Source organism: Bufo gargarizans, chromosome 1, assembly GCF_014858855.1.
Source record: "Bufo gargarizans isolate SCDJY-AF-19 chromosome 1, ASM1485885v1, whole genome shotgun sequence".
NCBI classification, from domain to species: Eukaryota; Metazoa; Chordata; class Amphibia; order Anura; family Bufonidae; genus Bufo; species Bufo gargarizans.
Window position 1 is genome coordinate 754,288,967 of NC_058080.1, and position 15,634 is coordinate 754,304,600.

General features: G+C 43.3%; 1 protein-coding gene across 1 annotated transcript; it reads left to right on the top strand.

The window, feature by feature from the left end:
* Window positions 1-92: 92 nt before the first annotated feature.
* On the top strand, window positions 93-12,530 carry LOC122938161 (zinc finger protein 2-like). The gene is made up of 4 exons (XM_044293507.1): window positions 93-148; window positions 228-292; window positions 3,569-4,343; window positions 11,290-12,530. The coding sequence occupies exons 1-4, from the start codon at window positions 118-120 to the stop codon at window positions 12,435-12,437; spliced, it is 2,019 nt and encodes a 672-aa protein (XP_044149442.1). The 5' UTR covers window positions 93-117; the 3' UTR covers window positions 12,438-12,530.
* The last annotated feature ends 3,104 nt before the right edge of the window (window positions 12,531-15,634 follow it).

Here is a 15,634-nt window from a genome sequence, read left to right on the forward strand (position 1 = left end):
ATGACTGTGTCATTGTGTTGTCAGGTTCCTATAAGGTGTCAGGATGTTACTGTCTATTTCTCCATGGAGGAGTGGGAGTATGTAGAAGGACACAAGGATCTGTACAAGGACGTCACGATGGAGGACCACCAGCCCCTCACATCACCAGGTACTAGGACTAAATACACACATCTTTGAATTTATTTTTACAATACAGATAATTCAGTCACTGTATGTGTCTCCTACAGGAAGATCCAGTAAGAGAAGAACACCAGAGAGATGTCCCAGTCCTCTTCTTCCACAGGATCATCAGGTAGATGGAGATATTCCCTATGATCTGTAGAGGGCTGTGAAGTATATTTGTTTAATGAGAAAGGTGGAGATGACGGGGTTAAAGCTGACCATAGACATTAGATGTTATCTGAATCTTCTCACAATGTTCTAGCTATGGAGACTGCTGGTGGGACTAACAAACAAGTACCGTAGGTTGGATTTCTACCCAAGACAAATGACACCAAATTTGTCTGGCAGAAGCTAATCTCCCCTACTTCCCTGAAACAACTTGTACCACATATAGCCATGCTGAGGATACATGTTTGAGTTATCATCTGATGTCTATAATCTTGAAGTACCAACGCACTTCAGTATGATGCAGTAAAATATCTCTTACTGGGAATCCTCCATTAAATAAAATGCAATAACAGAGGGCATAAGCTCACACATGACTTTCAGTTCTGATGTTTCGGTCGTGAACTCGGACCTTGGTCACAGAGTCACCACAAACAAATGCGGAGAGAACAACATAAGTACACAGAAAGTAATATTGCATGTGGGTATACAGGCGTTGATATATAAAAACACACACCCTCACATTGGCAAATCCTTCTCCATGAAAGGTTTCCTCACATGCGACTCTCCATTTGTCATTTACCTCAAGTGTCCCTGTGGTCTCCTCTACGTGGGAGAAACCACACAATCTATCCGTGACAACATCATCAGTCACAAGTCTACCATTAGATGCCAAAAGAACTGGCTTTCATTTCCTGACCATTTCTATAAAGCTTGTCACAATATCGCTCAACTTAAAGTTCAAATCATCGAACAAGTGCAACGTCCAAGAAGAGGCGGTAACCACGTACGTCTTCTGAGAGAATGAGACGTTTTTTGGATATACTCACTTCAATTCCTTCCCGATGGGGCCTCAACCGAGACTTTACTTTCATTATCTAATTTATTATCCACCACGATGCATTGTTCCATGTCTTGTTACTAATGGTGTTACTCTGCCTTGTAGACTTCATGTTTACCATCTGATTTATTATCCATTGTTACGCATTGTTTCATATTTTATTACTAATGGTGTTACTTTGCCTTTTAGACACATTGATCCAAAACCCTCTTTTCCAATCCTCCCCCCATCCTTCCCTCCCAGTCCCCCCCATGTGATTCTCTTTTTTCTCCTTTCTCCCCTTTTTTTTCTCCTTCTTTCCCTTTTTTCACCTTCTTTTTCTCCTTATTCTCTCCCCTCTCTCCTTGTTTTTCTTTTGCTCCCCCCCTTTTTCTCCTCCCTTTTCTCCTTTTCTTTACTACTCTTCTTTTCTCCCTTTATTCTTTTTCGCCATAACATACACCAAAGAACAGTACTTATATATCTCGCCTTTCCATCACACTACATAATGTTACACAAGCATCATCTCATTCATGACCAGGGGCGTAGCTAAAGGCTCATGGGCCCTGGTGCAAGAGTTCAGCTTGGGCCCCCCTTCCCTCAAACCTTCGTGCTGCAGGAGGCAAAAATTGAAACTGCACCTCCCCCCCTCCTCCATACCAAATTCTTAACCTAACCCCTTCTGTCCAGCCAGAAGTGTAACTTGCATACACCTTCTAGAATACCAGTGTCTTCTTATGTGGCACAAGGGTCTTTGGGCCCCTCAGGCTCCTGGGCCCGGTAGCGACTGCTACCTCTGCACCCCCTATAGCTACGTCCCTGTTCATGACATTATCTATTTACCGCACACCATTTTCTCTTCAATACATATGTTTTATCACACATGGTTCTCGTGGTGCTCCACATTAGCCCTTAGTCTTGTGCTTCTTCCTATACATGCAGAAGACACAGATGCTAACAGACACTTCTCCATTACGTCACACCACCACACGATATTGTCCGATCCACGTAATAGCGAAACTTTGCTCACAGCACAACCGCACTGGGACTCATAAGACGCCATACGTGGCACACTAGCACACTCGCCAGTGCTACATGTGTCCACCCCTCAGCGTCACACCGCTGTCCTCTGGGGTCTTCTTTCACTCCTCCTGCCTCCTCTCTCTTGGTAAGTGTCCGAGCCGACACTGGGTGGACTCCCCATGCTCGACATTCCTAAATATTCACTATTCATCATGCAAGTTCGATCTCCCTACAGATTGCTTTATGTTTTGTTCTCCTTCCATGTGGTTTTTATACTTTATAAGCTTCAACCCTGTTATCGAACCTCAATCAGGTTCCATTGATTATCATGTGAAATCCAAATCCAAGTCCAACAAGATCATTCTACTTTAATGAAGCAGTGCATAAGATTATATAATACTTACAGACAAGGTGATGGATACATGCCAACCTTCATAAACCATAAACCTAACATTTGACATTTACATTGATTGGTACAGAAGAAGGATGATCCCTTCTACTCCCCTTTTACGTACTCCCCTTATCTATGTTTTTGTCTCCTTGTTCACTCTTTGGCTGCACACCCAGAACCAGCGTGCTTCCCAGAATCATGACTAGATAGTCTACAGAGCATCTGCACACTACCTCAAGACCAAAGAAGACAGATGAATATAATTCTAGAAGGAATTTAAAACTGACCCAACATATAATATAATGCACTTTTAACATTGTTGCACTCACAACCACTATGGTTATACTAGTGACTATATGTGCATCCACAGACACCTGCATCCATACCATCCTTTCATGGCAGCCACCTGGCCCCATCCAATGACTACATTGACTAGTGCTTGCAACTACAGAATAACTACACCTATGATCACCAGATCATCTATTACCCACATGCAATATTACTTTCTACGTACTTGCATTGTTCTCTCTGTTCAGGACCGAAACATCAGAATTTAAATTGCATTGCATTTGATTTATTGGAGGATGCACAATAACAGATATTTTGCTTGCATCATACTTAATATTGGTACTTCAATATTACTGATTCTGGAGCATATCCAACCCATTCTGAACCTCACAGTTTGGGACATCAAGTGCAAGACTTCCTCAGGACATTGTCACAGCAGGAACAGTGGACAGTTTTAAAAAGGGTTAAGATGAATTCTTAAAAGTAAATGACATTAATGCTTATGAAAATGTGTAGAAATCTGAGTCTCAGTTCCTTCTGGGATTCGCGTCCCCACCCATCCCTTGGTTGAACTTGATGGACTTATCTACCATCTGATATCTATGGCAACTTCTGGGAGACCTGCAGCTATTTGGCTGTTGGTTATCATAATAAGGAATTATTTCTTCTTCTGTGACTTCTCTGACCTTCTGGTGACTTTTACAATATTTGTTTCACAGCTTTTGAATCAGGAGGAAGATCTGAATAATATTAATGCTACAGAAACATATGCGATCGGTGATGACCAGTGTAAGGAGGAACCTCCTACAGAAACATGTGTGAGTGCTAATGACCAGTGTAAGGAGGAACCTCCTACAGAAACATGTGTGAGTGCTGATGTCCAGTGTAAGGAGGAACTTCCTACGGAGACATATGTGGGAGGTGATGACCAGTGTAAGGAGGAACTTCCTACGGAGACATATGTGAGGGGTGATGCCCAGTGTAAGGAGGAACTTCCTGCGGAGACATATGTGGGAGGTGATGACCAGTGTAAGGAGGAACTTCCTACGGAGACATATGTGGGAGGTGATGACCAGTGTAAGGAGGAACTTCCTACGGATACATATGTGGAAGGTGATGACCAGTGTAAGGAGGAACTTCCTGCGGAGACATATGTGGGAGGTGATGACCAGTGTAAGGAGGAACTTCCTACGGAGACATATGTGGGAGGTGATGACCAGTGTAAGGAGGAACTTCCTACGGATACATATGTGGAAGGTGATGACCAGTGTAAGGAGGAACTTCCTACGGATACATATGTGGAAGGTGATGACCAGTGTAAGGAGGAACTTCCTACGGATACATATGTGGAAGGTGATGACCAGTGTAAGGAGGAACTTCCTACGGATACATATGTGGAAGGTGATGACCAGTGTAAGGAGGAAATTACTATGGACACATATGTGTGGGATGATGAACAGTATATGGAAGAATCTCCTACATATAACCAGCCAGGTGAGTAATATCCACTGAATAAAGCAGAGAAGAGTCACATATTCTACTTATTCAGCTACAGCTATAATTTGTTGTATTTTCAGTTGGAAGTGCAGTGGATATAACTATTGATGACCCGCCGATCCTGCTTCAAGTCAACTTGCGGATCCTCTCGCTTGTATTGGTGGTGCAGTATAATTGCAACTTCTTGTCCAATTCACTTGAAGTTGTAATTACACTGCGCTGCCTGCACGAGAGAGACGACGCACAAGTAAGGCTACTTTCACACTAGCGTTTTTTACTGGATCCGTCATGGATCAGCAAAAACGCTTCCGTTCTGATAATACAACCGTCCTCATCCATTATGAACGGATCCGGTTGTATTATATTTAACATACCCAAGACGGATCCGCCATAAACTCCATTGAAAGTCAATGGGGGACAGATCAGTTTTCTATTGTGTCAGAGAAAACTGATCCGTCCCTATTGACTTACGTTGTGTGTCAGGAGGGATCAGTCTTGCTCCGCACCACATCACGGACAGAAAAACGCTGCTCGCAGCGTTATTCTGTCCACGATGGGGACGCAACCAAACAGAATGCATTCTGGTGCATTCCGTTTCGCTCAGTTCAGTTTTGTCCCCATTGACAATGAACGGGGAAAAAACGGAAGCGTTTCCCCCCCACTATTGAGATCCTATAATGGATCTCAATAGCAGAAAGAGAAAGTGCAAGTGTGAAGGTAGCCTATGTTTGAAGCGTAAGTAGGAGCTCCGCTACCTCCTTAAACAGGAGTCGGACCCCTGCCGAACTGATATTGGTGACTTCTCTTTAGGATAGGTCATCAGTATTTACTCACAACTCCTTTAACTTTCTGTTCGGGCACTATTTTCAGACACATGGTTCCCCTTTCAGCCAAAATACAGTTTAAATATGGATGAAAATTTCTGGGTTCTGGGTCCCAAAAATGACAAGGACATTTATCTAGAAGGATAGTTTTGCTAAAGCCATGTCAACCGTTAATTTTAATGCCTGCATAAAAGATGGGTCCAGGGGAGGCTTTCTGATAAGGGTGAGGATAAATAAAAGAATCCAAACAGTTCGCCCTTCAGTTGTGTAGGTCCGTTTACAGATCTTCAATCAGTGTAGAGATACCACTATGGCTCGGGTCACTTGAATGGAATCCATAAACAAAAAATTGAGCAGCAGAATTATAAAAACTGTTTCTGATTAAATACATCCTTAGGGCTCATGCACACGACCTTACGTATTTTGCGGAATGGAACAGATGGCCCCTAATAGAACAGTCCTATCCTTGTCTGTGATGCGGGCAATAATAGGACATATTCTATCTTTTTGCGGAACGGACATACGGACACGGAATGCACACGAGTAACTTCCGTTTTTTTGTGGACCCATTGAAATGAATGGTTCCGTATAAGGTCCGGAAAAAAAATGGAACGGACACGGAAAGAAAATACGTTCGTATGCATGAGCCCTTAGGCTAGTTGCACACTAGCATTAAAATCCTCTGCCATAATTGATCATAGACTATAGAAGAACTGTACTTTTTAAACGTAAAACCCTGGCTGCAGGATCCAAACAAGAATAGGCATTAATTCTCAAGGTAAATGTTCCACACTACCGGATCCACTCTGCACGAACACTGGAAAGATAAGAATCCAGTTCTTCCCAATATAAACAGCTGCTATCCCAGTATCTATCCACCAGTTTGCCGTTCTCTACCTTCAATCTCCGCTGCTCCTCTGTACTACAGTCTTTGTCGGTGTTCTCTCAGTGATTCGTGCTCCGTGGTTTTTCACTTTTAAAAATCAAATAACAAACTTATTCAACAAAGTCTTGCACGAATTCGCAAATAACTAACTTCGCCTCATCGGAGGTTGTACATTTTTATGCTATACGGAGACCGATCTCCGTACAGCTTTAGGGCTCATACAGACGTTCTGTGCTTTGGGGACCGCAATTTGTCGTCACCAATGCATGGAAAACATCCATGCAGTTTCCGCAGACGGATGCAGACCCATTCAACTTGAATGGGTCCGGGATCTGTCTGCACAGCAAAAAAATTGTACAAGTTATTATTTTATTTTTTTGCTGTGCGGAGGCACGGAGAGAAACCCAGCAGAAGTACACCGTAATGCTTCCGTGGGGTTCCGTGCCTCCGTTCCACACCACACCTTCCAGATTGCTAACCCATTCAAGTGAATAGATCCGCAGCCGTGAAGCAGTGCACAAATGGCTGGTGCCGTATATTATGGACCTGCTGTTTGCGGCCCGCAATATGGGCATGGCCGTGCAACCCTTAATCCGAAGTTTTGAGCAAAGCGACATCGGATCTAGGAGCCGAAGTTCGCTTCACTCATCACTAAATGATTAGAATATATTTGAAAAACTGCGCTCTCATAATGAATTAAATCACGTGGCTATTACCACCAATCAGAGAAGGAGTTTCTATTGCCCACCCCCTCCGCTACACTTGTGAATGAAGTCCTGTGACTTCATTACTCAATCAGCAATGGGATTCCCTTCACTGAATGCTACGCATTCATAACGTCGATCACTCCTTGCTTTCCTCTCATTCAGTCTTCGTTTCCCCCAAAGATCTTTCTGTCACGGTGTGATGTGGGGGAGAAACTCCACACCGAACACCGATGGGAAGCGGGAACAAAAACTAGGCCTGGACACTGGAGAAAGGGAGCTAGTCACCTCCTAGAGCAACCCTAATGCTAGTCCTGACTAACTATAAGTATGAACAGGCCTCGATGGGATGGAAGTTCATTGTCACGGACCCTCAGGTGACTGATGTCAGGAAATCAAGAAGATTGAAGAGCGTGGAGGAATCTAACAGCCTCCTTGATTTCTCTTGATTCAGTGTTGATAGGGTTAATGACTACTTCCCTGTTCTCAGCTGTTGCTCAGTGGTCATCACTTCTACCCTTTATAGTCTCACCCCACCCTTCTGACTATGCGGTTGATAGCTTAATTTGGGTTTGGCTGAGCTGGTGTGAGATCCTCTCTGGTGTTCCAGTTCTTCCATCTCTACAGAAGTTAAGTGTCGCGTTTGTGTGTATTTGTTATATTCCCTGTTGTTGTATCTAAGCCTGAGACAGAGACTTCCATTTGCCAATCTGGGGAGAAATGGGTTGTCTCTGGTCCTATACTTACTCCAGGGCCGTATAGGGAAACCAGGGCCTAGGTATCCTGCTTATTAATATTCCTACCTTCAATGTCTATACATATTGATAGGTAGTCAGGGCCTGGATTAGGGTTGTATAGGAGGTGACCTGTTTCTTCCCTAGTTTCCAGGCCCAGTTACTGTTCCCCTTCCCTCCTGTGTTCAGTGTGGAGTCCCCCCCCCCCCCACACTCATCGTGACATTCATACACTGTAACCTAGGGCCCTAACTCACCCTGTAGAACCCTGGTAATAGTGTCCTCCTGGCCCTCAGCAACAGGATAAATGGCACCACACCCAGCCCAGGAACTTAACCCCACAAGTACCAGACAGGGAAGTGTCACGGCTGAGGATGGGGAAAACCCTCAGCCGTGCGATGCCGGGAGATGTTATGAGGATGTGTTTGTGTGTTATGCTTATTTATTGCAGCGTATGGTTTCCTGGCTTCCTGTGTGGTGTGTGTGCTCTGTCTCTTGTGTTGTTTTGGACAGCAGCATTTATACTTGGGTTCCAGGCTCTGTGTCTGTGGCAGGTAGGTGTGGTATTAGTTGCACTTACCTGCCATTGCCATATGACTGTTTCTGTTCCCTTTTCTTTGTAGCTTGGCCACTTGAGACTCCTGTTTCTGTGTCCAGGAGGAACAGGTTGTCTACCCAGCTCCTAGTCCAGGGCCACCCTGAGGGCTAGCAGGGACTATTAGGTTCCGGTGTATGAGCCCTCCTACCATCAGGGTTGGCTCATACGGTTAGGAGTTTAGGGTCCGATTAGGGACGCAATAGGAGGTGACCTGCTCCCTATTTCTGTTGTTCTGGCTGAGTACCCATTAACATCTCCCGGCATCGCACGGCTGAGGGTTTTCCCTATCCTTAGCCGTGACAGGAAGGAACCAGGATACAGGGAGCAGTGCACACATATGCTGCATAAACTACACGTTGCACCAGGCAACCAGCATACACGGCAAACGTGTCACAGCAAACACCGAGACTGTAACACAGCCGTGACACTTTTTTATGTAATCACTTTACAGCCATATTTTCTTAAAATAAAGCTATTATTTGCTACAAATTTTTCTTGATTTATATCCTTTTTGATACTCCAAATGTTTTTAGATTCTGATTTTTAATTTCCTCATAGTTCTTCGCACGTACTGGAGACCACACGGGCACTCCAGGACGTATATTACTCCACTATAATCGCATGGAAAATTCCTACAAATCCTAAAATCTTTTGTTCCTTGTGTTAGATACTATCTACCGTATTTTTGCCCTATAAGACGCACCTGCCCATAAGAGGCACCTCGGTTTTAGAGGAGCGCAATAAGAAAAATTATTTTTTATTAGACCTCAGATCAGACCCCCCAATGTTAATCAGACCTCAGCTCACATCCCCAATCAGAAACTCAGATCAGACCCAAAATCAGACCTCAGCTCAGACCCCAATGTGAATGATCAGACCCCCATGCCTCAGAGCAAATAAAAAAAAAATCAACGTACCTCTTCTGCTCTGGACGCCGTGGGCTCCCAGGATCCAGCTCTCTCTCTCTTCTTCTGTGTTGTATTAGTAGAACTACAGGTAACAGCACTCTGCTAGTCAATTACACAAAGATATAAGCAAACACTGAAAGAATAAATACTTGGTGGTCATACTTACTGCAAATGCAGCTAGAAGCTCTTTGCGAATATAATTGATCAAAAATATTTCGGGCCCATCTACCAGTCGACAAGGTAGCTTCTAATCAGATGGGTCCTACTCTAACATGCCTCTCCTGGGCTTACAGCCTACAATCTGGGCAAAGTAGTACAATCTGGGCAAAGTAGTGTTTCAGCCAAGGTAGCGTGCACCTGCGTTCTCATATTCACTTATTATGGAGGTGCTGGTTCGTTTATTTTTCTTCCCCATTGTCACTGCCACTAGGGGGGTGGCTACCCCTGGTGGTGAGATTGAACCGTGCACCACCAGCCCATTTACCATGTGCTTTTAATTAGATAGCTTCTACAGCTGTATTCTACTCAGCCCATACTGCAGGCTCATAGCCTGGGAGAGGCATGTGTAGGATGCAGCTTGGTACTACTTTGCCCAGATTGTAGGCTGTAAGCCCAGGAGAGGCATGTTAGAGTAGGACCCATCTGATTAGAAGCTACCTTGTCGACTGGTAGATGGGCCCGAAATATTTTTGATCAATTATATTCGCAAAGAGCTTCTAGCTGCATTTGCAGTAAGTATGACCACCAAGTATTTATTCTTTCAGTGTTTGCTTATATCTTTGTGTAATTGACTAGCAGAGTGCTGTTACCTGTAGTTCTACTAATCCAATTGTGTTTCAGCCAAGGTAGCGTGCACCTGCGTTCTCATATTCACTTATTATGGAGGTGCTGGTTCGTTTATTTTTCTTCTGTGTTGTGTCACAGCACAGTGTGAGGTCACAGAGCGTCTTCGCGCTATGCACAGTCACAGTACAGCTGACGGTACAGGACCAGAAAGTGATGAGTACAGAGCCCGGGGAGTGCTTCATTCACTGCCTTCTGGGCCTCCGGTACTAATGAGCACTTCCATAATGAAATTGCTCATTAGTATTTGCCCTATAAGACACAGTGATATTTTTTCCCTACTTTGGGGGGGGGGGGGAGAAAGTGCGTCTTATAGGGCGAAAAATATGGTACTTTGTTAGTCTTTTTTTTTTCCTTTCTCTGGGCCGGTTCTTATAGGCTCCGCAAAAACTGCACCATGTAAATGTGCCTTTGGAGGGAGTTTATACTGCCTCATGCAGCCTTTCCCCGACTGAGCCCTTTGACTATAATGGGATCTAGCCTTTTTCTGGCATTAGCACCATAATTCGGCCAGACAAAATCCTCTGCGAGAACCGTTTTTTGTGTGGCCAAATCCCAGGACTAATGCTGGAAACAGGCCGGATCCCCGCAAGGTCCTATAATAGTCATTGGTGTCTGGAGGTACTTTGCTGGATACGATGAATTCACGCAGGCTGTTCCTCTGCTGAAAGATTTTAGCATTAGTGTGCAACTAGCCTTAGGCTTCGTTCACATTACTGTTCAGCCTTTCCGTTACGGGGCAGGAAAATGGAAAGGACAGATTCAGCACATAACTGAGCTGAACGGAGCCCACGGGCCTATAGACTATAATGGGATCCGTTAGGTTTCCGTTCAGGAGAAGATTTTGGAGCAAAGACAAAAGTTGTGCATGCAGGACTTTTGTCTCCACTTCAAAAATCTTCTTCTGAGTGGAAACCTAATGGACCCCATTATAGTCTATGGGGCCCATAGGATTCGTTCAGCTCAGTTATGTGCCGAATCCGTCCTTTCCCTTTTCCTGCCCCTAAACGGGGCAGGAGAAAGGAATGACTGAACGGTGATGTGAACGAAGCCTTACTTATGAGTAATGATGTGTTCCATCCGGGCGGAACTGCGTTTGATATTTTTTAATATGAAGGAATAAAAATTACAGTTTTTATATTTTTGGTGCTGGATTTTGCGTTTATGAAGGTTTTCTAATGGTGGCCCTAATCTTTCTATGAGGTAGGTAAAAGGGTATTCCAGTTGGTAAAGGTAACCTTCCTATCAGATATAAATTGGCTTATCCTTGATCTGAGTTAGATTTTGATCTGTTTTCCACCACTGTCTGATGTGGAATAATTCAATTTTCATTCATGCTTTAGAATTTGTATGGAACTTTTTAAACAGAAAAGTTATAAAGGTTATATCTATATAATTTTAAAGTTATAGTATTCAAAAATAATAATTTAGGTTTTTACTTGGCAGATGACTGTTCCAGGAGCTCAGAGACACCTCTGGTATCTTCATATTTTAAAGCAGATGAAGGTGGTATTACTCAAGACACATATGAAAAACATGTCATTGTCTCAGATGTACCCTCAGCCCTTCACAGCAGAGATCAATCATCTGATCCTTTTAAACATCTCCTATCTTCTGATTCATCACAAGCTGTAAATCAGAATAATAGTCACAAAAAGGATGTTGTAGGTCAAAGAACGCACACAGGGAAGAAAACATTTATTTGCTCAGAATGCGGGAAATGTTGTTCTCTGAAAACAGATCTTGAAAGACATCAGAGAATTCACACAGGAGAAAAGCCATATTCATGTTCAGAGTGTGGAAAAAGTTATACTCGGAAATTACATCTTGTTCAACACATGGTGAGTCACAAAGGGGAGAAGCCATTTTCTTGTCCAGAATGTGGGAAACGTTTTCACCAGAAAAAAAGACTCGTTGAACATCAGAGAAATCACACAGGAGAGAAACCATATTCATGCGCAGAATGCGGGAAATGTTTTATTCATAAATTAAGTATGGTCAAACATCAAAGCCTTCACAGTGAAGATAAGCCATTTTCATGTCCTGAATGTGGAAAGTGTTTTAGTCTGAAGTCATCTCTTAATGCACATCAAAGAAGTCACAGAGAAGAAAGATTTTCGTGCCCAGAATGTGGGAAATGTTACAAATCTAAATCATCTCTCGTTATACATCAAAAAATTCACACAGGAGACCAACCATTTTCATGTTTAGAATGTGGGAAACGATATGCGGTGAAATCACTTCTTGCTCAACATCTGAAGAGTCACGCAGAAGAGAAGCCATATTCATGTTCAGAATGTGGCAAAGGTTTTACTCAGAAATCACATCTTGTTGGACATCTGAGAATTCACACAGGGGAGAAGCCATACTCATGTCCAGAATGTGGCAAGTGTTTTGCTCAGAAAGTGAACGTCATCGTACATCAAAACACTCACACAGGAGTGAAGCCATATTCATGTTCAGAATGTGGGAAATGTTTTACTCAGAAATCAAGTTTCCTTAAGCACCAGAGAATGAACACACACAAAGAAAAACCTACAATAATTGGAGGCAAAATACTGGTATATCCTACCACAAAAAGGAAAAGCAAATAATAGCAATGGATGATGATAAAACATATACAATTAAGGTCTGTTATCCAAATAGCAAATCAGTGTTTCAAAACTTATTAGCAATTATTAATAAATGTTAGCCCTTTATGTTTGGGTTTGGATCATTCTTTCTTCAAATGTTATAGCGTACCTAAGTTTACAAAAAAGGTTGCATAATGGCTGTGCTTTTTTGTACAATGATAACAGTGAAGGAGCAGTTATGTTTGGGATTCCTTAATGTTTTGCTTTGTTTTCAGACATACTGTATTATTCCCTCTTTTGGCTGCAAAACGAGATGCATTTCACTCAGAAGCAGGGGGCATCTCCCTTCTGCCAGCACTGTACTGCTGTGACTAGGGTCGGGCGATATCAAAAATATTCCCACTATAACAATATATATCGCGATAAATGCCCATTTAGAAAAAAAACACTCAAATTTTTGGGGGGTGTTTCCTTGTTGCCCCCATGCATTATAATGTCTCCTTGATGCCCCGATGCAGTAGTAGCTCTTAGTTGCCCATTAAGAACGGGGTCAACGTTCCCCCAAATCTGATGGACTGACCGTGCCCCCTGCTGCTCCATTCATTGTCTATGGGAGTGCTGGAGATAGCAGCGATCAGCCATCTTCACCGCTCCCATAGAAATGGGACATCCTAGTGGAAAACCCTGGTAAGTGGGTTGTTTAGAGTGTGCCCATCATAGGTGCACATTGTCAGGAAGGGCACCTTGGCATCATAAAGATGCCTTTCAGTCAAATAAAACATTGGGGGTCATTTAATAAAGACTGGTGCTTTCCATATGTGTCTTAGTGCCTACGCACTACAGCCATATTACTGCAGCCACCAGAGCGCAGTGAATGTTCTCAGTCCCGGCCTCTCTATGCAGCAGCCCCTAGAGTGCAGCAACTGTTATCCAGCGCCGGTCTCCTGGCTCTGGGGGTTTACAGCCACTAGATGCCATTTCTTTGTGATCTAAAGGACTTATACCCCCGTGACTAGGGTTGTCACAATACTAAAATTTTGATTCAATTTCAGTCCCATAAAAAAGTAATGCAATACTCAATAAATGCAAAGAAAAATGTAATGCCCAAAAAAGTGTGTATTCCGCAATTTATGGAACGTGCGGCCCATGATAGAACAGTCCTATCCTATTTTTTAGGGGAGAAGGAGACAAAAAAATGGAAAATCGTGTGTTTTTTACATTTTCTTTTCTTTTTTACGGCGTTTACAACATAGGAGATATTTTTCAATACTTTAATAGTTTTGACTTTTTCGGACATGGCGATACCTAATTATTATTTTTTTGGTTGTTTATATATTTTGTTATGTAAATTGGGAAAGGGAGTGATTTAAAATTTTTATATTTTGGTGTTTTGTTTTTTTTAAACTTTTTTATTTAATAACTATTAGCCCACTTATGGGGCTAGAACCTGGGATCTTTTCATTCCTTGTCCTATTCACCCTAATAGAGATCTATTAGGGTGCATAGGATCTCACACTATCCCTGCTGCCCTGTTCTTTGTGCACACAGCAGCAGGGAGCTTACCATGGCAGCCATGGATGGCTTCAATAGCATCCCGACTGCCATGGTAACCGATCGGAGCCCTGAGATTTTACTGCTGGGGCTCCGATCAGAAGTTACCACTGCACCACCAATGAAGAGGGGAGGGGACCCTGTGGCCACTGCCACCAATGCTTATAATCCTGGGGGGTTGGGCGGACTGCGCCACCGAGGATTATAATTTATAATACTGGGGTATGGGAGGGGGTGCACTGCACCACCAATGAATGTAATTAACCCCATAATACAAATATAGACTGCGGATGCCAGCCATATCAAACAGCCGGCACTCGGCCTCAATGACAGGGATCCTGCCGACCCGTCCCAATTAACCCCTCAGGTGCTGCTTCCTGCCATTAATACCGGGTGCTGGGTATGTAATACGGCCAGCACCCGCAGTTTATATTTGTATTAAGGGTAATTTTCATTGGTGGTGCAGCGGCCACAGCCCCTCCCCCTCTCCTCGCGATTACTTTCTCATTAGTGGCACAGCGGCAGCCGGATCACAGTGGGGAGGGACTCTCTCCTTCTCCACTGTGCCGGCTGTAATGTGCACCGGACATTTTAGAGACATTCAGCACTGTGACATGCGACTGCCCCTATAACATCACTAAAATACCACGGTAATTAAGAAATGGTGATATCGCCATATCTCTGTTTCTTAATACCGCGGTATATTGTTAATACCGGTTTATTGCCCAACCCTAGCTGTGGCATGATTTCCCTTACTTCCCACTGTTTGTTTTCGGCTCTTGAGCTCACAGAACAAATAAGAAGGGGGGAATAACACAGAAAGGCAAGAAGTTCTTGTAATGTTCAGAAGCAGTTGTTTTATCAGGCTCAAGATCTCAGCTAGCTTCGACATGCCCCACTTCCTTTTAGCCATTACCTGAGTCTCCAGGAATGGATCTTGTCTGATAACCTGTGAGCTTTTTATATAGGATAATTGTATTAATTATATTATGCTAACAAGCCGGGCAAGGCAGTCTCCTATTCCTCTTTTTCATTGCAACAGTTTTTTGTGATTTCAGAGCAATAGGCAGGTATGATATTGACACTGATCTTCATCAAAGAGACCCAATCGGTGGCTGATACTGGAGATTAGACCACTTCAGAAGGAAAGTTGGTTATTTCAGTTCAAGAGGTGCAAATACTGGGGCAGGATCATATTGGTGCATATTGGTCCAGCAGACAATTCCATGAATTGCCGAGTAGTGGCTGGATTTCTGCCGGACCCCATAATAGCCATGCAATACCACATGCAGAGAGCTACTGCCGGCAGTGTGAAACCAAATTTTTATGCCATAGTCGGCTTTGTGCTATCTCTGCAATTATTTTATTAAAGTTTGGTTAGTGAGTAGAGTTTTCGAAATTTAAAAAGAAGAATGGTATGCCCTCAAACTAGTTACAGTTTTTTGAAGATCAATGATCTTCGGACCGCTGTGGAGTAAAAAGGTTAAAATTTGCTTAGCTTAGGGACACAGGATTAAGAATGAATTTCTGGCTTGACATGATTGCAAGCCTTCCATTAACACTGTTCTTAATTGTCTTCAGGATGGGAGTGAAAAAGACCTAAGCCCAGAAAGAGTTGGGGTGAGGTCATGGAACACCTTGAGCTGGACGGCTGGCTCGTAGCCCTA

What these genes read in the sequence shown, in the direction of transcription:
- LOC122938161 (XM_044293507.1), top strand. Translation starts at nt 118, where the DNA reads ATGGAGGACCACCAGCCCCTCACATCACCAG. An exon ending in TTCTTCCACAGGATCATCAG is followed by an intron (nt 293 to 3,568) that starts GTAGATGGAGAT and finishes TTTGTTTCACAG; the next exon opens with CTTTTGAATCAGGAGGAAGA. An exon ending in TCCTACATATAACCAGCCAG is followed by an intron (nt 4,344 to 11,289) that starts GTGAGTAATATC and finishes TTTACTTGGCAG; the next exon opens with ATGACTGTTCCAGGAGCTCA.